At 35.6% G+C, this 25023-nt stretch overlaps 1 protein-coding gene across 2 annotated transcripts in view; it reads left to right on the top strand.

Annotated features, from left to right (window-relative positions):
• Positions 1-25023, top strand: part of LOC124171021 (segmentation protein Runt-like) — a 91149-nt gene that overhangs the window by 42102 nt on the left and 24024 nt on the right. Inside the window, exons 2-4 of one of the 2 annotated variants that reach the window (XM_046550156.1) lie at positions 4296-4409; positions 18172-18288; positions 21576-21638. In XM_046550156.1, the coding sequence (XP_046406112.1) occupies positions 4296-4409; positions 18172-18288; positions 21576-21638 (294 nt within the window). The remainder of the gene's footprint in view (positions 1-4295; positions 4410-18171; positions 18289-21575; positions 21639-25023) is intronic. The other variant, XM_046550158.1, reaches the window with a different exon arrangement.

Raw genomic sequence — 25023 nt, 5'->3', positions numbered from 1 at the left:
ATAATGCTCTCAAAATTTGCGTAAATAATATGCTGCAAAAAACGCCCGGTGAACTTATTTAACTATGCCAAAATGGCTTATAGGTGTATCAAAAACAATGATTTAAAAGGACTATAGATATCTCCCTATTCTCCCATTTAACTACTTGAACTAATAGGCAGTAAATATTATAGGTTAATGTACATTAAAAACCTGAAATGAAAAATTTTCTTTATTTCTCGGAAAGTAAAAAAATTCTCTCCTAATTCCAAACGAGATACAAGTGACTTGGATTCTCTCCCTTCAGCAATAAATAAACGAGTATTGTTAAATAACAAAATCTTATAAAATTTCCTATTTATAAATAATAAAATATGATATACCAATGGTGTATCATGATATCAGTTAGGTTTTTTGACATTAGATGTCAAGAATTCAATACAAAAAGCGGGCATATTTGGTATGCATTTTGGTATGTATATTTGTATGCGCATGACAATATAATGTAGTCAGACTCCTCTATTTGCCTCGCTACAGATTATTTTATAACTCATACGTATTTTTGTTAGTTACCTGAATCCGTTCCGATGATAAGTTAGTCATGTACTTTACAAGAAAGTATACAACATTCAACATAAAACTTCCACCTTTCGATAAGATACAAGTGCCATATAAAAAGTAGCGTTTTATATAGCGTTACCCCTATTTTGCTATTTTACTGCTCTCATTTAGCCCAAATTATAGGCATAGTAATATTTGAAAACATTCATTTTATTCATGCCTTTTCAACTAGGCATGCGAAATCAAATATATTAAAGGTCTCTCTTTTCACCGAATTTTTCAATGAGAGTTTCTGTCAGCAATAATTGAAACGTTATTCTTTTGACGCAAGTAAAAAAAACCCAAAATCGAAATTTATTCTGTTCTAATTTGTGTCAGCTGACGTAATTAAGAGAAAAATGATCCCAAAAACGTTCTATTTTGAAAGACTTTTCAAAATTGCCATGCCATCGTTTATTCGCAAATTACCAATACAGCTGCCCTCCCATCATTCACAGTACATGCCATAGCATGCGAGTTGACAAGCTGTTTGGTTCAAGTTCACTCTCGAGGCGGGATTTCACACTCATTGACCCTAAGACCTAGACCGTATTAACATGAGCCTATGCAACATTGTTCTTGAATTTAATTAGACCATCACTCGAAGCACCGAAAACGCCGTGGTAATTTCCTCCTTTTCATCAAGATGTAATCCCAGAGGGACCCCCTTCACCATTATCTGGCGCTGCCGTCATCATTTAGGTCCCAAAACCCCTCGCCCCCATCGTTTCCCTTCAAGTTATTTAAATGGTGCCCCCTAATCACTCGGCTTCCTCGAAAATTACTATGCAACGTCGGAAGGGAAAGCCGACGCAATAGGCATTAAAATATAAAACTGTTTCTGAAGTCTCAAAATAAGAAAATATGAGCACAGAACAATACAAGAACACACCTGATTGGTATATCAGCCAAATAAAAATTACTTAAGAGAACATAAAATGAAAAAAGCTAGTTTATGTAGCAGAATTAAACTCGAGAGTTTGTAGAAGTTACGACCCAAAAATGCTATACCTAATATCTTTAGCAAAGCCGATATTTTTTTCATTTATATCCATAAAATTTCATTCCATATCGAATAATATATTGATTCTATTACGATAAGATCATGGAAAACAATAATGCTCGGTAGCCGACCCATGTTTATCAACTACCTTTATGAAGACGTTGCGACTTTTACGATAATTTTGTGGAGGAGGAATGATACTCGAAAATAAGTATATGGCAACAGATATTTCACGGAAACCTGTTAATCTATAAAAACAACTAGTTTATGTTGCATATTTTGACTCTGGGGATTTCGAAACTGATGACCTCAAAATATCGTGCCTAATGACCTTATCACAGTAGAAATTTGTTCCGACACAAATCTTCAAATTTTATTCTCTATCGGTTGATATATGACTCAAATATGATGAGATCATTAAAAATAATGAGGCTCGACAGACCGTCCACGGTTATAAACTGCCTTTACGACGACGTAACAACTTATGCGATAATTATATGGACGAGGGAAGGGTATCGAAAATAAATTATGCCAACATAGATTTAAGGGCACTGGAGAATCGAAAAGGAACAAATCTAGATTACGTTCTTAGGCTTAGGCTCTTGAGTTTGAAAAACTGATGACCTCAAAATACCATACCAAATGCAAATGAACTTAATAGAGTAGAAATTTGTTCCATCACTATTTATCAAATTTCATTCAATATCAAGACGTCCAGGGTTCATATGTGACAAGATCATTAAAAATAACAAGGCTCGGTATCCAACCCATGGTTATCAAAGATATTTACGACGATGCAACTACCAATGCGATAATTATATGACGAGAGATAATAATTGAACATATACAAACAGAGGTTTCAAAAGCACTTTCAACTTTCGTCAAATAGAGAAAATGAGGGAAAAACGTATTCAACGAGTCATTATAAAATACGTCTTCTACCACTAGAATACATACTTAACGATGAGGGAGATGGGGGAATGGGAAAGAATGTTCGATGAATGCAATGATGAAGCTCATTGTGAAGCGCTTTGCACCGCGTATAAAATTATGAAACTCTGAATAGTACATTTTCGGAATTCAAAATGTATATTTGTTACTGCAACGTAGCAGAGCCTGAAATAGTTGATCGTATTGTGATCGTATTGACTTTCATGAATTGTTCAACCCAACTTATTCGATAGTATATGAAATATGCCTGTAATTAGAATTTGGATCACAAATATTTACTGCGGTCCTCGGCTGCAAACATGAAACGGATATTCTAATTCCTTCAAGTTGTCATGGTAATGAATGAAATAATCGAAAGGGGCCAAAAGAAAAATTATTACAAAAAGAACTATGATAAATTGGGTGGTTAATGCTCTTCTCCTTTGCTTATCATGTTGGACAATTTACTGGAGCAAGCAATAAATCTTCCCTTTTCCATTTATTTTGACAGTCTGTTTCGTGTATTTCCTCTTACAATTCAGTTACGAGGATATGAGGGCACTGGAAGAGTTTGTGAAAATAGGCTTCCCATAGGTATCCCATTTCCCATTGATACCTATGGGAAGCCTATTTTCACGAACTCTTCCAGTCCCCTCATATCCTCGTAATAACTAGCTAAGCATCCCCGTGGCTCCCATGCGTTCGTACACGAGAAAAGTGAGAATATTGTTTTTCTGAGATGGAATGACAATTTGGTGGTGACTGCGTTGTCTTTTTGCCATGGGATACACCCACTCATAAGTGTCACGAGATCCTCACGTTTTGCCACAAAAATGGTACAAGTTAGGCAGCCAGCACTGTTCCTTAACTACTATAAATACATGGGGAAAATATCAGAGGTGATGGGGAAAAAATGGTGGTGGTCCATATTCAGCAACCTCCTTATTGTTGTATTTGTAAATGTCTGGATCTTCATAAAAAACTATGGTTCATGTATGCCGCAGCTAGCCTTTAAGCGATGTATTGCACAAGAATTTTCGAAACGAAGATGAAACTTTCCCAAACCTGGTGGTCGTGTTCGACATTCGCCATCCAGTAACACCCATCATAGAATGTCTTATGACTCAAGATATGATGGGAGGGGTCATCTACATGTCCCGTGTGATATACGTCAATGTGCTTACGAATAATTTTTTTCCTCCAAGCGCTCAAAATATGCTTAGTGTGACGTCAGTATTTGTCTTCAGAACAATTCTGATTATCAATCGACAATAGTAAATAACATATCTATTATTTAATGACTCTTCCAGTAATATGGGACTTACTTTGTCAATTAATTCATTTACAATGTGTGTCTATATTCAAATACTCTTTCCAAAACGGAGTTTTATACTGATGTGTTCCTTGAACTGCTAAATAAAAGCGTTTAAACCGAACAAATGAGGTAAAATGATTTGAACTTACCTCAAAGTGACAAATAAATGAAGTATATTGGGTAAATGAAAAAAATATATATAGTTTCTCGCAATAAAAATTATAGGTATGAAGGTATGCATAATATTTCAGCAGATTGCAGACCGGTGCACGGAAAGGCTACCGTGCCCATATGGGCACACCCCCTCAAACGAGAACGAATCAACGGAGTTTAAAAAAATGTTTATCTGAATGCTTCGGCAAAGTAGTTTTTAATTAAATGACAAAAGAAAATACAGGAAAAACTCCGCTGTTAAAGGGTCAATATGGTCTCCACAAAGCACTAATGATCTTGTCTCTTTCATCCCAGGGAAGAGCTTTTCACTCACCATCATCGTGAGCTCATCGCCGCCGCAAGTGGCGACATACAACAAGGCCATCAAGGTGACCGTGGACGGCCCGCGGGAGCCGAGGAGTAAGACCAGTGAGTATATTATTTTTACCTTTTTAAGTAGTCAAAGCGCCACGGCGCTAGTAAAAAGAACTTGATTAGGCTTTGGTCAAACATTTTTTGAAAAACGCACTTTCCAATGGTCAAAATAGATAGGGATTCCTGTAAGCCGTTTTTGAGGTAACTAACGTTAAAGTTATGATAATGTAATACGGATAAGTTATGATAAGCTTTCATGGAAAAATACGGTATTTTCGAGCAAGTGAAGCTGTCGACGTCAATATTGCACTTACAACAAAGAACCGCAAATTTCTTCTTCAACCCTTCTTTCTTTCGAAAGAAAGAATTAGAGAGGAATTTGAATGGGTAGGTACGATGACATACGTGAGTGATAAAAACTTGATGTGAATATTTGTTCACGTTAAGAGTTTTCATTTGATAGTCGTTTCAATTATTATATATTATGTCGCAAAAATCATTTTCAATATGTATTTTTGTTGGTTTCTGAGCCCTGTCTATAGTTGATATGGATTATGCAGAGTTTAACTAGTTGTACCAAACTGCAAATGGGGTAAAAATCTTTACTGGAGCCTAATTATAATTAAAAATGATAACCGAAAATCAGTTGTGACGCTAATGTTTTTGAGTTTTTGCGTTGTTAAGACTGAATTGAACGCGAAATGTATTTTATACATGCTGTGCAAATTGAGTTATTAAATGAAGGTTGTCTCTTTAATTGCTATACGGTAGTAAAGCAATGATATTGTTCTATCAGTAAATAATGCTACTTATAGCTTAACAAGTTATGATGTATATGCATCCACTCCTTGTGGCGAAGTGTTCCACCATTGTTTTTAGATAAGAGATGAATGCAAATTAAGGCACAATACTGTCCTTTCTCAAGTATCTGACTCAAGTAACTCATGGAACTATTATCTGTTCACATTATGTTGCGGGTGAGCTTTCGTGAGAGCCCGGAAACTATCGGAGGACTTCGCTGATGGGGGGAGGGGTAGTATTGAGAGAGAGAATGAGCTACCTTAACGTCGTCAAATGTTCATAGCTGCCTCAGATAATTTAGGGCCCCGTGCCGAGACAAAATACCAGCTGATTGGGAAGGTATTGAGGATAACCCCTTCGCAGAAGCACGACATTGTCAGCAACCATGCGGCACCGTTGACGAAAGGAATGCTTATAGTCATGCATGGAGAACACGTGAGGTTTGGCAACAGTGCTCCTCCAGCATATTCACAATGCTAACATGACGGAGGTCTGACAGCGACTGAATTAACAAAGCGCTAGGCCAAGCCTACTGTCTGCTGATTGGCAAAGGAAAAGTCACGCGTCGAAAAACTTTCCCTTCCCTCAACCGCATTTTTTTTAGCCACACTAGCACACCCACAAAGATATAATGAACAAGTTTAATGATTGATAGGCTTGACGCCAGTGACCCGTAACTGGATTCCCTACTGGAAAGCGATTCCTGGTCTAGTGCTCGGAATCTTATTATGTGGAGCGGATAGTCGTTGCGGATGGACTCAGAAGGGGAAGTGGACGGACAAGAGGATAAGACGAGGGAAGATGAGCCGAAGCCAGATAGAGCCGGGGAGAGAGAGTAGGCCCAGTGCCAGGCCATGGCCAATGTCTTCCTCCTCTTTTATGACTCTTTTTTAGATTCAGCGGCGTGGGTGGGGAGTGCAACGCTGATGCATGGCGCACCAGCGCGCCCCGGGAGGAGAGACGCCAATCTCTCCTTTGCCTTCGCCCCATTTCTCCCCGAATGGCGATACTTTTATGACAGTTGTGTTCCACCGAGGATCTCCCCAGTTTCCAATTAGGGTCGAGCGCGCACAAGTGAGCAGGGTGATTGCGGGGCCGGGAAGGTCTCCATGGGATCCCAAGCGCATGAGAGCTTTGTCTTTTCCCCAGCGGAGAGATGTCTGGTAAACAAGATACTCACTCTTTTCAAAGCGATTTCCTCAGCACTGATATTGGCATCACTTTCCCAACTGGATTTGTACAGATCATTACCAAATCATAAACCACCGTGGACTCTGAAATTTTTTTCTTCCATAAAATTAATTTAGAATCCGTCTCCTTAGACATTTGTTTATTAATATTTTAAATGCAATGTTGTTCTAATTGTTTCAGTAGAAGAGCACAAAAGAACCGTCGTAAAAAGAACAAATAAATCTCAGCACTGGAACCGTAAGAAAGATACTCTAAAGGGGACGTGTCCCCGTAACTTTTTCCGTGACTTATTAAAATTTATTTTCGGTGTTTTTCATTGATGCCAAAAATTCATTGGTAGACGAATAAATTATTTTACATGTGGCTTCACTATAAGCCCTAAAAATATAAGGCTACAGAATAAGCATTAAAAAAGTAATGGCTATCGAAAGACCGGTCTAGCGGAAGTTCAGCGTCCTCCACAGTTGCATTCTCCTATCACATTCTGTGATTTTTCTATAGTTATTTAAATTATATTGAAAAATGCGCTGCCATCCCCCGACATATTACAGCATATATATTGATTATTTTTATGCATTACTTGACATATGTGTAATTATTGTTAGATCCTTGGCCTTTTGAACGGTTGATCTATACTTTTTACAGATTATGTGCAATGCATAAGAAAGAGGAAAATTATGAGTCATCGTTGATTCCAAAAATTCTTTTCCCATAAATTTAATTTACAATTCATCTACTTTAGATATATGTAAATTTGACAACAGTACAAAAGAGCCGCCGAAAATAAAAACATATAAGTCTCAGAACCGCAAACGTACCACAGATGCTCTATACGGGATGCATCCCCGCTACTTTTATTTTGATACATTATTTTATTTTAGTCTAAAGCTTTTATATGAAATTTTCAGGTTTTTTTCTGAAAATATTGAAGCAACAATCTCACTGCTAACTACAGACATTTATTTAAATGGGCCTACTCTATGCACCCTAAGGAAAACAAGGTGACGGAGAAAGCTTTTAACATTCCATCACATACCGCATCACGTATAATAATAATTGTTTACATTCAGAGATGTAAATTCTGCTTCCTTAGTCCTTGGCCTTGTTTTTGGTAGATCTATACTCTGTACGGATAATCTTCAATGCATATGAAAGAGGAAAACTAAGAAAAATCGTTGACTAGGATACTCATTTTCCTCGATAACTTTCATAAGTATTAACCCGCTGGGATATTTGCTTATTTGCATTTCATATGCTACAGTTCTGATGAAACCAGCAAAAGAGCTCAGAGCAATCGTAAATGATAACAAATCTCAGCACCAAAGATGTAACCAAATCTAAATAAAATAGTTTTTATACGATTTAAACTGAACATAAATCCTCATAATTTTTTTATCTTGAAATTATCGTATTTGTTTGCACCTCATTTTAATATTCTCGCTAGCTACTTCTAATTCTTGCTTTAAAATTCATCTTCTCTTCCGTTAGCATATTGATAAAAATTGATATGACATGAGCTAATCGGAAGGACGTAAACGTAGCCTGATGTTCAAAAGAGAAAAAAAATACAAAAACACCATATTGGCTGTTTGATCTCGAAGGAAGATAAAAGACAGATATGAGAAGAACACATTAAAATAAAAGAAAATAAACTAAAAATAGCAAATAGAAAAATGAGATTTAATAATAAATACCATCCAATCTCCAATATTAGTAAACTCTTAGTTTTCACATGGTAATTTCATACGAATAACAGAAGTTTAGAATCTTCACAAAAAGGAGCAAGAGACATTTTGATACTATTTGAGGATAGAGGACCTCATACAAATGGAAATGGGAACGAAAATAGGAATTCCATCTCCCATCATAACGAAATTCCAAAAAAAACTCGTTCTTCGGATGAAATAAGTGGCATATTTCTAAAAAAAAGTTCGTTGATTATGTCAGCATGCGATAAAATACCGCATTTCACAGGATTCCTGAGAGTCAATGAAATAGGGGTTGAGCTTAAATTTCAATACGGACTTTTTCGACGGATGGAACATTTCGAGATGGCTAAATTTCAACATTGCTAAACAATACAAAAAAGATAGATTGCACCGAAATAATCTTTGTTAAAATGATGAAAGCAGTTTTTCGTGAAAACAATTTCATGTCCTAATTTTTTTTTAAATAGCATAGGTTTTGAAAGAATAACTTTACATTGATAACCGTGACAACTAAATAAGAGAATTTTTCTTAATTTGTGGAATTGTCTGAATGACTTCCAAAAGGTGAATAAAAGAATTGCTCATAAAATGTCCGCCGTAAGTACTTTAAATACAACAGGTTTCAATGTAACGCGCGGAATTTTGGAAAAAAGAGGAATATTCTATGAAATTGATCCTCATAGTTAGCCTCTTACAACAAAAATTATAAATCCGAAAGTAGTAGGCACTTTCTATTGATATCCATTGCAATTTTTAGAGGCAAAAATAGGATGTGCCTGTATTACCATTACTTTCACCTGATTTCAATACATACGGGTTAGCATATCGTTACCGCAGAAATAGGATTTGTATTAAAGGTTTTGCAATAAGGCAAGGAAATCAATCGAGATAGGCTGGGTTCACCGCTTCTTAAAAAACGCTTAAACACTCTAAGAGCGGCTGGTGAGGTAAAATACACTAAGAAAGTTGCAACTTTATTTCTAGAGAAAAGATTACTAAACATTATTATGAAGAGAAAAAGAATCATTGGGGATGAAAGAATTTCACAAATTTGGTGTAACCCTAGAAGGTATGAGAATAAGCTGGTATTATTTTAATTCCTTGGCAAGAAAATTTTATAGTTTGGCGAAAAAAGAATAATGAGGTACCTCAGCATGACGAGAAAGAAAGTAACCTACGTATCTGCATATTAACCTTATATGTTCAGAGCTAAAATCTTGATAAATATTGATAAAATAGAATCACACAAAGGAGGAAAAGATTTTTTAATACTAATTACTAATGGCAAAGTGTATAAAATTGGAAATAGAAAATAAATAAGAATTGAATAGAAAAAAAGAGAATAAAAAGGGAAAACGCCTATAAACTATCCACGTTAACTATCAGAGCATCTATTACTTATCGTGGAAACCCTATCATGAAATGTATGTTCCCTTTGAAAAACACCCATTAAACTACAGTAAAACTCGCTTACAACGAATTTCAAGGTACCATCATTTTTTATACCCCCTAATAAAGGATTTCGCCCGATAAAGCACGGGATTCCCAGCAAATATTCCGTGAATCGCTTTTATTTACTCCACAAATGCGTGGCAACTAACCATCGTACCACCCTTTCCATCAAACTGCTGCAATGGGAAGGCTTTTAAGATCAACAGTAGTACCACGTGGTGATGGACAAACGTGAGGATGAGGAAAGGTAAGGAACGGTTCAGTAGCGAAGATGGCCGTAATTTCTAAAAGAGGAAATAATTCCCCTAGAGACATTAGAATAGTGTTTAAAAGCGGGGATTTCGTATCATTCGATCTTGCGGGGAAATTAACATAGGCGATCATATCGCCGTACGTTACATGTCTGACCGTTAAAGCGAGTTTTACTCTATTTGCTCAGGTTTTAGTGGAGCGGTCGTATATAAGGTTAATACGCAAAAGCTAAAATAGGCGTACTAACCTTTAATATTCAAGCCGTTTCCGGGTTTCCACTTCGTTGTATCATGCCTGATGACGCCATCTCATGGGCAGAAGATGCAGGTGACATTTCTAGTGAAACTGTTGTCATCAGACATGAAAAAATCCGGAAAGTATCAGAAAATTTAATGATAATAATGATGATGATAATAATAATAATGATAATACTAAATTTATTTCTCTTTGGTTCTATCCACTGGAATATATTAGGCATACATTTATACAATGGGACTCCGTGATATGACAATGTATAGTAATGTATTAAATAAAAAGGGAAAATAAAACACTTCTTATCGCGTAACCGTTCGTAAGAAATGTACATGCCACTCCTTTGAAACACACCCAACACACCTATAAGCTCCGATTATAGCGCAGCAGTCGCACAAAAGCTGAAATTACTGCATCTACGTTTAATAATCAAGGCTTCTCCGGATTCTATCGCGTTATTTCATGCCTGATGAAATGATGCCGTTATCAGACATGAAAAAACCAGAAACTACCAGAGCATCTAATAACAATGATAAATTTACTGCCCTCTGGAACATATGAAGCATGAATTTACACAATTGGACTCCGTAATATGAAAATTTAGGATAATATACGTGATAAAAAGAGAAGAAAAAAACTACTTCTTATCGCGTTCGCAAGAAATTTATATCACACTCCTTTGATGCACACTAAATGCAACTGTTTGCTCAGATTTTAGCGGAGCGGTCTCATAACAAGGTTAACATGCAAAAGCTGAAATAGGCGGCCCAATTCATGGCATTCGGTGACACGTGCTCCGGAAGGCGGTCGACGCCTCAGCTTCCCCCGACCCTAAACACAATTCCCCCCTCCGCACCGCCCGTCGGAAATTCGGAGACATTGTGTGCGCGCGGATAATGCGGCTGGTGCGTCACAAGTCGGCGGAGTGATTCATGCATGGCAGGAAGGAAGAAGTTGGCCGCTCGATCGGCCAATCGATAAGGGAAGGGGGAAGAACTTCTGGATTGGCGAGGGAGCAAGAAGAGAGGGCGGAAGCGGTCCACTCGACACGGGACGGAAGAAGGCGCGGCGAGGGTGCGGCGATGTCACCTGCACCACATTCCCGGGTGAGCGGTCGCGACGCTCTTACTCGGAAGCGATCACCTGCTTCATATTCCGTATCAAGGGCAGTGGTGAATTCAGAGGGAGGATTCATAATAATATCAAATATGAAAAGAAAAGATAAAGATATTTATTTTGCTGCCCAGAATTACTCATAAATGCATAGAAAAACAGTAAATTGGGTACGCTAGAAGATTAAATCTTTTGTAGGGGTTGTCATTCAGCTAAAATTAGACAGTGCTCGGCAGTACATTACAAAAGAGTTTGAAACGATAGTAGCTCATTTAACAATCGAAAAAATTGTCTTTATACTACAAAAAATGAGTAAAAATTATGAGAACAAAAATACCATTTCTAAATAAAATAGTATGAAATTATTACTGAACAAATATTGAAATAAAATAAAAATATAAGAGTGTACACAATTAACATTATCCAGTGATTCCTTTATGAGGAAAATTAAGTATTTGTCTCAAATATAAATTTAACATTGATGGATATTATGGAAAAAAGAACATGGAAATAAAAAGCTACAAAAAGGAGTAGTTCATTGCAGCTCTATTTCTGTCAGAGTCTGTTTTTAGAGTTTCCAAAACCCTTTTGTCTTTAAAATTTAAACTCAAAATTCGATTGCCTAAATATTTTTACCCAACAGCTAAAGGTAAAAAGTTTAAGAATAGAAATTATGGAAGATTTGGGAAGACCTCATGAAGATCGTCATTCCGATGAGTTGTAGCGACTACTTTGCATAAAATTATACATAATTGTAAGCATATATACCACAGAAGTAAATTCTATTCTCTTCTTCTAAATCTGTTGGGCCGTCAAAGTTGGGTGGGATTTCATATCCACTATGAATAAACTTGTGTACTTGTTTTATAATTTAATAAATTTGAATTGTAAATTATAAGCATTGCACGAGATAAAATTTATGTCATCGATAAATTTTGGCTACTTTTATTTTACTTTTTCAGCCCATTGTCATTTTAAACTTTTTTCACACAAATTGTCCATCAACTTTCTATGAAACTCTACCTGTCTTCTGCCACCAGTTAGTTAGGATTTAGTACACACAATTAACATAATCCAGTAAACCCTATAGCCCATGGTAAATGATCTGCAACCAACTTTTATCAATTTTTTAAATTATTAGTTTAACGGTTTTTGTATTCTTGTATGTGATTGCCATCACTGTAAACCTTTTACTATGAATGGTTTTCACATTTTCTTCTGTATGAAACATTAATATTTAAAAATTATTTTAAACTTCAAGTTGACAATTTATTTATCCTCTATTTTTAAGCTTCTTTAATGTATAAAATTGTTCTCTTCATCCGATGTTAAGGATAAATACGAAATGTTATGTACCAAAATGGGTAAAACTTGGTATTCAAACAATATTCACACGGAATTATAGCCCTTACTCTCTGAGAATTTTTCCATACCCCTGCAACCCAGGTAATGGCCCTCCATATTTGATGCTGACTCTGCCTATGATCAAGACGACTCTAGGATACTCAAGTATTGCTAGAATTGCTGACACTCCGCGCGCATTAAAATCGTATTTCAAAATCGCCACTCGCGGCGCTACCAGTCATCAATTTCCACTTTTCACGAGGATATACGCGAAATTATATTTGACTGGACCAACAAATCAAATAAACTACATAATTAACGCATTCGAGACAATTGTTAACTAAAGCTACCACTTCCGCTGCGATTAATGGCGAAAGTCATACTGAACGAGATAGAGCTTACTAGTGGCGCCGCCGAAAATAATGCGCGCGAAACAACAACAGATATATCGCTAAACCGCCATGTTCTTGGACCTTTATTCATGGAGGAGGACTATTTAAATCCCATACAAGACTGATTTCTGTTGCCAATTTCGCCGCATTTTCATCCGCTTTCAAAAATGTCCGCGGCACTTATACATGAGTGATGAGTACAATTCGATTCACTTTTTCCCAATATTTTGCAGTATGGTTTTTGCAAATGCAAGGAATAGTATTGAAGAGTTATAGATTTGATAAAGAAAATGAATGTAAATTTCGGTTGAAACTCCTAATTATGTCTTATTTCTCCGTCAAAACCGGATCAATTTGTTCGTCATCGAGTTCTGTAAACCCTCTTATATGCGCCGTGGGTGACAGCACATTTAGATACAATGTTGAGGATCCCCTTTTGCACTATCATGTTCTTCATGTTCTGTTTGCTTCTCAGAGGAAATAATGAAGGGGTTCTCATACTGGCTCCACAGTTAAGTGAACTCGAGGCCAGCATTGAATAAACTCCGAACTTTAACATTGCTTTGGAAAATAGAATAGTAACATATGTACTACTACATATCGACCATGCAACTCTATGTAAGGAAGTCTTGGACGTTGATAGGAGCAGAGTCAGAAAACATTCGAAGTGTGGTGTTGCCGAAGAATTATGAAGACAAAATGGTTCAATTGAGTAATAAAGAATTGCTAAGAAGGACGAGTGGAAAGAAAAAAAACTCCGATATACCTAAAGAAGATTACGGGACAACTTAATTGTCCACATTGAGAGGCAAGATAGTCTGATGGAAATGATAGTTGAAGGACAATTAGTGGGAAGAAGGGTAAGGAATGGCCGCGCGTCAAACCGATCGTAGGAGTGTTGACTAATGATGATGATGAATATATATAAGTAAGAAATAGGTTTAAGAGAAATAGTGAAACCTGCCCCTCCTTGGTACGATCTAGTGTTTGATGATATGAAATAAAATCTTCAATAGAAATTTCTATCCAAACATAAATTTACGAACCCACAGACGAGACATTAAAAAAGGGAAAATATAACACGTAATCTCTTCCTTAAAAAATGCTATCGACGAGATAAGCCCATCAGATCCATCAAGTCATCTGGTATTTAGCCACTTTAACCTCGATCTTACGCATGAAATCGTTTCAGGCTTGACGTGGTGAAAATGCGATGCATCTATGATAAAATATAAACAAAAAATGATACTTTTCACGCTTTAATATATTACTCCACAATCGACCGTGGTTTCATCTGTCATTTCAAGGTGATGAAAAACACATTTTCTCATGCATTTATATCAGAGCCAAAGTAGGAGGATGTGTTGTTCATATTTTATCTGGTCCAACGCTCAGAAACCAGAAAAGTGCTGTAGTATATTAACCCTGATGTTTTGATGACAATGCTGTCATATGAATGCAATCCGCTATAACGGTATCTCTAGTGGGGATTTGTGGGCTATAAATGAGATAAGGTGTCAGAGATATTCTCACGTTTTTATGATGCATATTCATTTTAGGTATCAGTAAACGTTCCGATATTATTATACTCAATTTTCCGCTCTATAACACTGTAAACCATCGTATACCAATTTTGAACATTTTGGGTCAATATATAGTAATATTTCCACGACCGGAGAACATTTATTACAGAGCGAGTCTCAGTGGCGTAGCCAGAAATTTTGTTCGGGAGTGGGGGTCCAAAAACAGGGGGGAAGTTTTTGAAAAACTAGGTACCAAGTACAGGGTTTTAAACTGATTTTATCACTTTTCATAATCGAAAAAAACTTGATTTTAGCAAAGAAATCTTTCGTAAATTTACAATTTTTTTAGTTTCTGATACATTTTCTGATTTCATTGTGTTTTTGATTTTCGGGGGAGGGAGTATCCGAACCACCTGGACCTCCCCCCAGGCTACGCCACTGGTGAGTCCTGATCCATTTGGTCTTACGCGTCTACTCCAGGGATCGTAGGTTCATAAAGGTTGTTGAAGAAAAAATGAAGCCCTGTCAATGCTTATTTACCTCGATAAGTAATAATTGAGAGTAATCACTCCCGTGCAATAATCAAAATGGATTCTAGAGGCACACTGCATATTATCCTGCAGCAAAAACTCTCGCTGTAAAAAATGTTCCATTTAAATATCAGTAGCAGATTTTCTTTAAATTATAAGATTTCCCTCCGGAATTTCAAAAGGACAACCCTATTAGTACACAGAATTTCAGTACATAATTGCGCAGAAAATGGAGAACAGGAAGTTAGAAACATATGCGATAGTCAAAGAGCTTGTAAAAATACAAGATTTTCAGTTCATCTACAGATTCAAGATACAATGATAAGGAATCAAATTTCAAAATTTCATAAAACTAAGCCTTCTCATAGTGCAAGAAACATAAATTTAACACTACCATCCCTCAATTGTTAAATGAAAATGCATAGATAGCATTAAATTTCATCGACCGATGAGAGAAACAGGTGTTTATTAACTTAACGGTTGTGGTGAATATTGAACGCTATCGTTAACTTTAAATGGCCCAAATGGATTAAAATATATTTAAAAATGTCTTAAATAATAAATTAGGGGAAAACGAAATAGTATTTCTTTTGACAATAATGATTTAGTTAAATGATTTCTAGCAAAGCCAAAATTCATTAATTCACAGAAAAGCCAGAGATAAATGACAAATTTATCGTGTGATCTCTTTCTATAAAAGCAGAATATGAATGAGAAAGTATTTTAAAGGGTTATGCTAATTTTTCTTTCTGTGAGAGAGGCTCTTACGGTGGATGTACTCTAAAAAAGACTGTGACCCTCAATATGCGCAACAGTGGCGTAACTAGGAATATGCTTTGGAGGGGGTGGGGGAACCTGGGAGGGGCGAGCCCCCTTCTCAGGCAACGTGGGGTTCGGGTGGACATTTTTGAAAAATTACACGGGTCGGTCTTCAGTGATTCTTATCACTGCCATGATATTAATAAATGGTCATTTAATTTAAGCAGATTTTAGTTATAATTTGTCAAATCTAGACGATAGTTTTAAATTATTTTTTAATTTCTCTGAGGCTTTGGGGGATCTATCCTCCTCATCCTCCATAGTTACGCTACTGATGCGCAAGATATATTTATTTTTAGATGGAAATGCGATGAAGATGGAGCGATGTAAAGTTGAAAGTTATCCGCATTATTTATCGCTGTCATGTTTGCTCTCTCCGAAGGAGGCTGAGATTCTGATAAGTGCAAGTACCAATGAGTTTAGTCACCAATATCTAAAGTAACTTCGGATGAGATCCACCCCCTATGAGACGTAGCATAGAAAACTGTGAATTGTGTAGGCCTACCTGAAATCTGGAGTTTCAACGCATCAAAGACAGTAAACAATCAAACAGAAATTATTTCTAACAAAATTGCCAACACATCATTTCATAAATATTTTTTAATATGCATTAAGCTGAATTGACGAAAATAGTTATAACAAAGCCCTTAAAGATACTTTCGAAAGATGTAATATTTCAGAAAATGCTAAGGAGACGGAGGTGTATCGTTGAAGACATAAGTACTCTAAAAGAAAAAAATGAGGAAATTACACTTTTAGTTTAGATGCTTTCACTTGAAAAAAAAACTCGCTTTAGTTCTAACGAGTGAATCTTGTATGTACTCATGAATTTATTCATTTAACCCGAAAACTATTGCAGCATAGGAATCTTGAGCTAAGCGAATTTTTTTCCTTCAAAACATCATAGCACCAACAAAATATACATTAAGGAAACACACATAAGAGAGAATAAGATTTAAATAAGACAGAGGAGTTTTCTAGTCAACCGTGAGCAATTTCTAGCGGTTATTCAACGAGCAAAAACCTATAGAAAAAATGTCCCAGCAGGAGTTACTCCATTCCTCCTCCATTCACCTATAATGGAGTAACTCAGAATAACATTTCGGAACTCAGATTTAAAAAAGAAGTTTTACCCTCATAAATAAAATCCATTGTTTTCTCTAAAAATTCTTTCTCACAAAACTCAAATTAACGATATAATACGTATTTTGACTGATGAAACGTTATATTTAAAAATAAGTTAACGATATAATACGTATTTTGACTGATGAAACGTTATATTTCAAAATAAATATTTTTCAAGCCATAGTAGCCGACGATTGCGCCACTTCTATGTACATATCTTGATTACCCTTACGTTAATACCATTTTCATTTTTTATATGCTTAGACGAGCATCGCCAAAAGAACCTGCGAAAATTTCAGATCATCAAACTTGACTTTCCTAAAAAAAAATCATTTTGCATCTCTTACCGTCATTTGATAAAGTATTGTGTGCAATAGAAACGTTGAAATTTAAAGGCTTTTTGGAGAAACATATATCAGGGTGTCAAATAAAAAAATCAGAAAAATTCATGCATGATTCCAGGTTTTCAAGGGAAACTTCAAAAAATTCCAGGATAATCTAAAGTGATTACTGCGATAGATAGGAATTTAAAACAAATAAAAATACTTCAATACTTTCAAATAATATAACATTTATGCATTATTTTATGTTCCTAATTCAAATAATTGCACTTTGTAATAGACATTTCACACTTTTTATGTGAGATGTTAAAAATTAATTAACGAGTCCCTCACGTGGCACCTCAAAAAATTAGGGAAACTTGGATTTGAACTGGCAAAATATAGCGTGATAGCGTATATCATAGTTCAAGGAACTAAAAATTCAATTATATATTACATAATATATAATTTTATTTATTTTAATTATATATAATGTAAATTACGTGTAAAATCGTTTCAAGCTTGATTTGGTAGAAATGATATACCCATGATAAAAACTACAAATGCCACTATGTCAATAATATCATTTTTAGGGCCTTTATTTTCCTGAAAAATTGATGTTGGTTTTTTTCCGTCACTCCATAAAGTACCGCGTGATTTTAATCGCTTCTTGGTGGGACATATATCAGGGTGTTCAGGTAATCAAAGCAGAAAAATTAATGCGTAATTCCAGGTTATCAAGGTCCATGAAAATGATATAATATGCTGAAACCATGGTCGGTAGTCGAGTTTTGTATTAAAGCGTGGGTATTACCATTTATAGTTTTTGTCATGGACATCACGCATAATTGCCTATTGATTTGGTCACTGGACACCCTGTATATCCGTAATTTAAAAATTTGAATCGCTCGAGATCCACGGGATGGATCAAATCTCCAAAGACGACTGAAGCGCCTTTGACTCATCGATTGCCTCTTTCTATCTCCTCCGCAGGGCATCAAGCATTTCATCCGTTTCACTTCGGACACCGTCCCTTCCAATTCGGCAGCCCGTTGGACCCACAACGGATACCGGACCCTCTCGTCGCCTCCCTGCCTTTCAAACTGTCGGGTAAGTGTGCCCCCAGGGTCGGGGGACTGAATCCAAAGACTGAGTGTAAGCTGGGAGGGAAAGCATGGCTGCGCACCATGAGCACCAGTGGGAGTGGTCGACCATACGACTGCACTGCTCCCTCGGTGTGAACCCACGAGCGCAATATTCTTTGAATGAAGATCACCCAAAAATCATTGCACAGGAAATTTGAAATGTTTTAAAAGTATTTTGAGGAATATGAAGGGAATTCTCACGTCCCTGATAATTGATTCAAATCTATTGCTGTATAAAGGGATCACTTGCTCTATAATTCTAGCACTAGAAAGAGTGGACCCTTTAAATCCAGAGTTAACAATATTACATAGTGTGAAATATAAAAATATGATTTCATCGATGGGTTAAAATATAAACAATAACCAGTGCAATCGATGGTATAGTGATTATTGAATGATGGGCAGCCAAAGACGGTTTGACATTAGCCACTGCTGTTATGTTCTTGTAAGAATCCTTATTTCCCCTCTGATGACAGGGTAAGCTGAGCGGGAGAGCATAGCCACGCACCGTAAGCACCAGAGGGAGTGGTCGCCTAAACTACTGCACAACTTGCTTGGTGCGAATCCACAAGTAAAATATTGTTTGAATGAAGAAGCCCGGCTATAAATCACTGCACAGCAAATAACAAATATTTTTTATATATTTTGAGGTATACGATTGGAGTTTCACGACTTATCCGCAGAAGAGAGATCGTTTTGTGCTAGCTAAATTTCAAAAGAGAAAAACATATCAAAATTAGGATGCTGATGGGAGAACAGACAATTCCTCATTTAAACAATGTTACAATGGTGGATACACACTTATTGGGCTAAATTAAAGTTATTTCATAAAGGAGAAACGTAATATTTAAATGCAGTAAGACTTAAATTAAGATGCACTGAAATTTTAAGGTGCCGAGCCATTATTTTTGTCCAAATTCAAGAGGTACCTATACTCCTGAAAATTTTTATTTGGATGATATGTGCCATGTGTATTAAAAAGTTCACAGCCCGTACGCAAGCTATGAATGGGATATTACTAAGAAAAAGGCCTTTAGATTTACTTGGGTTATCACACAACGATTAGAGATAAACGTGGGGGAGGGGGCGAAAGCTAGAACAGGAAATCTTTGCATCCATGAATCTTGCATATAAGAGATTAGCATAAAAAACAGCCAAAAAACTTGGAAAGATAATAATTGATAATTGTTATACAATGATACCTCCTAGAAGAATATAATGCTTCATCGCAAGTATTCTATGAAACTATTTAGGTTAATGCTATACCTGACGCAATCTTCTGAGATAATGTAGAGGAAGTTTTCATTACTATGACGTAAAAGTAGAAAGTAAGTAGCAACGTCAAAACGCATTCATTCAATAGCTTTTTAAGAATTTTGGTGCACGCTTTTGCTAAATTTTACAATAGATCATACCAAGGCTATACCTACGTCTCTGTTGTTTCGTCATCAAAAGATAATGTATGCTATAAAATACTACCAGTAACAGGAGAAAGGACAACGAAGTGGCTGAAAATAATCGATAATCAAACATAACCTCCAGGAAATAATTATAATTCATATATTGAATAATATGCAATAACTCATCCCTCCGATGAATTAAAGGGACTACTGTGCATGAATTTATAAGTAATTGTAAGCATACATACCAGAAAAGTATGCTCTATTCTCTTGAGTAACTGTCTCATCAAAATTGATGGAAATGATGGATAAATAACATGGAAGCAAACAGCTACAAAAAAGAGTGGTTCATTGCAGCTCTATTTCTTTAAGAGTCTGTTTTTAGAGTTTCCAAAACCCTTTCGCCCTTAAAATTAGATCTCAAAATTTAATTACCCTACCATTTTTACCCAACAGCTCAAGGTAAAAAGTTATAAAATATAAGTCGTGGAAGATTTGGGAAAACCTTGTGAAAATCATCCCTCCAATGAATTATACAGACTACTTTATATAAACTTAAAAATAATTATTTTCATGTGTACCAAAAGAGTATATTCTATTCTCTTCTGCTAAATCAGAATGGCCGTCATAGCTGCATTGGGTATCATATTCACAATGAATACATTCGTGTGCTTGTTTTATGATTTATTAAATTAGAACGTTGATTAAAAGCATTACACGAGATAAAATTCATGTCAGCGATAAATTTTGGCTACTTATGTTTAACGTTTTCAGCCCATTGTAATTTTAAACGTTTTTGACTCAAATTTTCCATCAATTTGCTGTAGAACTATAGCTCAGTTCTGCCACCAGTTAGCTAAGCATCTGATTTGTTCACTCACTCAATCAATGTCATGGTGAGATTTTAAAGAATTATTTAAGAAAGCTAAATCTACTCCTTACTGACTCGGCCATTGAAAATTCTCATAAAAATCTTACATAATCATTGAACGTGCTTCCATCTCTTTGTACACTAATCCACACGTACACCGAACGTACAAAGAAGAAAGCAGATACAGTAGGTTATTAGAAAAGAAAAAATAGTGTTCTATGAAGTACGAAAGGTTAGGGTTCTATAATTGTGGAGCCTTATTGATACATAGTCTTATTGGTAGAAACCGTTCTTCAAAGCAGAATTTTGATGAAGAGTGAGAAAGCGCAGTGAGACATTATAAATGAATGTAAATTTTGAAATTTTACTCAATAAATATTCAAATTTTTCTGGAAGACTATTAGTAAGTAATGCAATATAACTAAATATTAATACATAAGTACGTAATTTGTTTACTCTACACCGCATTTTCAGCCAAAATGTCTCAGATATAGTATATAAAAGGGCCGGCATTATTTATAGCTATTGGTGTGTAAAATAAAACTTGAGTGGAACGAAATTAACATTGTACATATTTTATGTTTAATAATCCATTTAATTTAGCTAACTTAACTTAATCATGTAGTCTATTACCATTTTCTCACTGTAATTTATTTTTGAGTTCGCGTGCATGAATTTTGTGGGCTATTATGGGATATTGTATCTATTTTCTGAAAATATTATTCCTTGCGCCTCGTCCTAATCCAATTAGATTCACCTATATCTGTTACCGAAAGGGTTCATTCAATGATATGTATCATATTGAACACCAACACATTTTCCTATATAACGTGGATCGTGTTCTCTTACTCATTATACAGACATTTTCTTCGGCTAAATACTTGCCCAATTACTTCCAATGATTTCCAAGTATCCCCAATTATTCGTTACATAATATGTTTCTCTTTTTCGTTGCATTGACTGATCACTCGTCTATTGAAGCCATGTTCCTTCAAAGCTGTCAGACATATTCTTCTTATGCGTACGCCCAAGGAAAGCCCGGAGGTAAGAGTGAATACCTAATACTTCAATGTTCTGATATTGTCAAAGGATTGCGAATATTTCATACTCTGTGTATATTTCATACCTTTTCCGTTAAACGTCAAAAGAAATATCCTTCATCTTAGTTACCGTCAAGCATCATCCAAATCAAACAATATTTCACCTCATTTAATTCACTGTCTGCATTCAATAAAAGGCTAAAAAAGAATTCATTCATCTATAGTGGCATCTATATGTACCCCACCATTCTTATTTTAATAACATGCAGATTATAATCTTGCAAAAAAACTATTACGGATGCCATTATTCAAGCAACAATCACCACGATGATCATCAAAAAGAGGGCAGTAGCTCGGGAATGATATGAATTTATAGAATTTAAATAGATTATTTATAAGAACAATCCTTGAACTACAACAAGAAGTGAACAAGAAGCCTTACCAATGATACACTATACAGAAAAATAGTTCCTTAGTTATCAATCTCTAAAAAATTTCCAAAAGGGGTATTTTCTCCTGAAATGGATATTTCCTCCTCTCCTCGTCATGGTAAAATATAAATTTTCGACTAGATTAACATATTATCTTAACAGGATTTATGCAACTGCTCCTCAAAATATACCCTACACTTCCGAGGAAAACGGCATAAAGCTTCCTTACAAGCATTGAGTTTAAGGTGAAGAGAATCATGATGTGATAACACTAATTACTAGGGAATTATCACCAACGTAATCGCCATGCAAGTAAAAAATGACGGAATTAATGATGAGTTATGTTTTGAGAACCGTAAAAATATGGCACTTACTCTAAATGACATAACAGTCCCAACACATGGTATAAGATACACCTTTAAGATTGGGAAATTTTTTTGATTGAAAATCGTTTAAAATAATGATTAATTTCAACATACCACACAACATGAAATTCCAATCTTCACCAAAAAAACGAAAGCCAAATAACTTGGAGAAAGACTTTACCTAGCCCAGTCAAATGAAAGGCTAGGATGCAAAATGCTCGAAACCTTTTAAGATCCCTTACTTTTTCAGTAACTGTTCATGCCTTTTATATGATTAGTAATTATTGAGGCTATATCAAGCAAAAAAGAGTGGTTTTGTGTAAGTAAAATACCTTAAAGAAACATATGGCTCCATGCTTATGCTTTACTTTTGAGGCGGAAAGGATTACGGTGCTTAATGATTATTTTTACTGAAGAAAAGACCTCTCTTTTGGAAAGTTTTCTTATTTGGTCACAGGTTAAGCAAGCATGTATGTACTGATAAATTTGCATATTTTGTGCTAATTAAATTAATTAGTAAAACGAGTTCAAACCTGTTACATCCATTTCTTCCTTCGCTGGTCCAATATTTCTGAACAGCCTCATTCTATATTTAAAATACTATTATGGATATTTAAAATACTAAATTCATGAAAATCGATAAGAGTATACAACGATTTTTATAAAAAAAATAGACAATGGTATTCATGACACTATAATTACGTCATTCACTTTCTATTAAAACAAAGGTACGCCGTAGAGTCTCATTTGCTAATTATCGTTTTTCTAAGTAAAATATTTCCTCATTTAATTCAGAAAAATATTCAGACCAGAATTTGAAGAAGACATATATAAACCTATGGTATACGAAACACCTTTGGATAAAGACTAACACAAAAAATATATATCTTGCTTTAAAAGGAGTAATCAGTGGAATTTTCACCAGTGAACGAGAGAAATGATATTACTGAAAATAAATTGCTGAAAATTTAATCATATGTCCGTGTTATATTCCAAGCTCGAAGGTAGTGTAATAGTAATAAATCCCCTGGACCGGAAATCGAACCACGAACCTTTGGCTTTCCGGACCAATGGCCGGGTTCTTCAATTTTTTCTCATGGCAATTCGAAGGTAGTAGTTCGATTTCGCAATTTTTATGAACAAATTAATTCTGCGCGACAGAATAAAATTTATCCACCCCATTTAAATACCCTGAGATTTTTTGGTCACACACGTTGATATTTTTTGGCCCGTTTTTCTTTATGATCTAACGATAGCATCCCAACTCATTGGCCTTGCATTAAGATCGTCTGAATTTCTGAATCCTCCAGGGCATTCACCCTACGCCAATCTATTCCGTTCTTTATTAATTGAGTCGGTCAGTAAGTGAGTGTTTTCTGGGTCTTCGCATATTATTAACATAAAGGTAGCTTTTGAATTTTTCGGGCTGCCATTAATTTCTAAAAAAAGACATAATAATGTCTTTGCAATTCTTCCTCATAGGCTATAGCTGTATTCCTAATAATGAAAATTTATTGCCTTTCTAAGACATCATCATTCAAATGCATAAATTATAGAATTTGAATTTGTCATCAAAACTTTAAACACAGATTAATGAAATTTATTTAACGGCTAGAGTTCACTCATCATTTCAAACAGAAAAATTCGTGTAGTCGAATTTCTTCATGTAGAGCTTTTTCTGTTACACGCCACTAATAATTCAATTCTTTGTATAGAAATTAATTCTGGCAAAAAAACTCAGCATTAAGATGCTCCTAAAAATTTCACGATAGAACATTTGAGTTAAAAGCAAGTAAAAAATCAGGAATAAGATAAAATGCATCACTTCGATAAGGGAGGCATGCGATCGGTTAAGAGGACTTTTTATTGCTTGGTTTAAACTTTATTATTACTTGCATACATTGCAAGTAATATGATCTTGACGATATGGAGATAGTTGGACCTTTGCGGGTTGAGTCAGAATTTAATTGTGCCTCTAGCATTATTCTGTTCTGAGAACCTGATATATAAACCTGAGGTACTATTTTCAAATTCAGGATCCAATAAAATGCTGGCGAGAATACTCATAATTTTTCTCCCAAGCGTTCCGAACGAGTGACGAAGATTCTCGTCATTCAGGTGCGTCAAATTAAACTATATTAAATTTTTTGTTTGTCGCTTATTCTGAATGGACATGTCATAATGTTTGAATAGGTAAATTTATACTTTAAATATAAGCTATTCAACCATGTTTACACCGAAGGCAGTTCGCACAAATTGGCACATATTTTCAATTTCAACACCTCTACTGAGGTACGTGGCTCTTTTACATTTCATTGCTTCGGCACGCAATTGCAAAAAAAACATATGTTTAGGACTAGTACTTGGCAGAGAAAAGGCGATGCCTTTCCGTTAGATATATCCGGCAAATTTTTTGCTTTGAGACATACTCAGTAATATTTCCTGCTAGGAGCTCTCGCGGGAAGTGACCAGCAACGGCCACGAAACGTCGGGAAAAAACCGTTCGAATAAGCGGGGTACACCCGAAAAACATCACCAAAAGATACTCAGCAGTGGAAAAATCAGTGTGCATAAGTGCATGTAATGAATGAAG

Source organism: Ischnura elegans, chromosome X (genome assembly GCF_921293095.1).
Source record: "Ischnura elegans chromosome X, ioIscEleg1.1, whole genome shotgun sequence".
NCBI lineage: Eukaryota > Metazoa > Arthropoda > Insecta > Odonata > Coenagrionidae > Ischnura > Ischnura elegans.
Note: the sequence above shows the minus strand (reverse complement) of the source record. Positions and strands in the feature narration are given on the sequence as shown.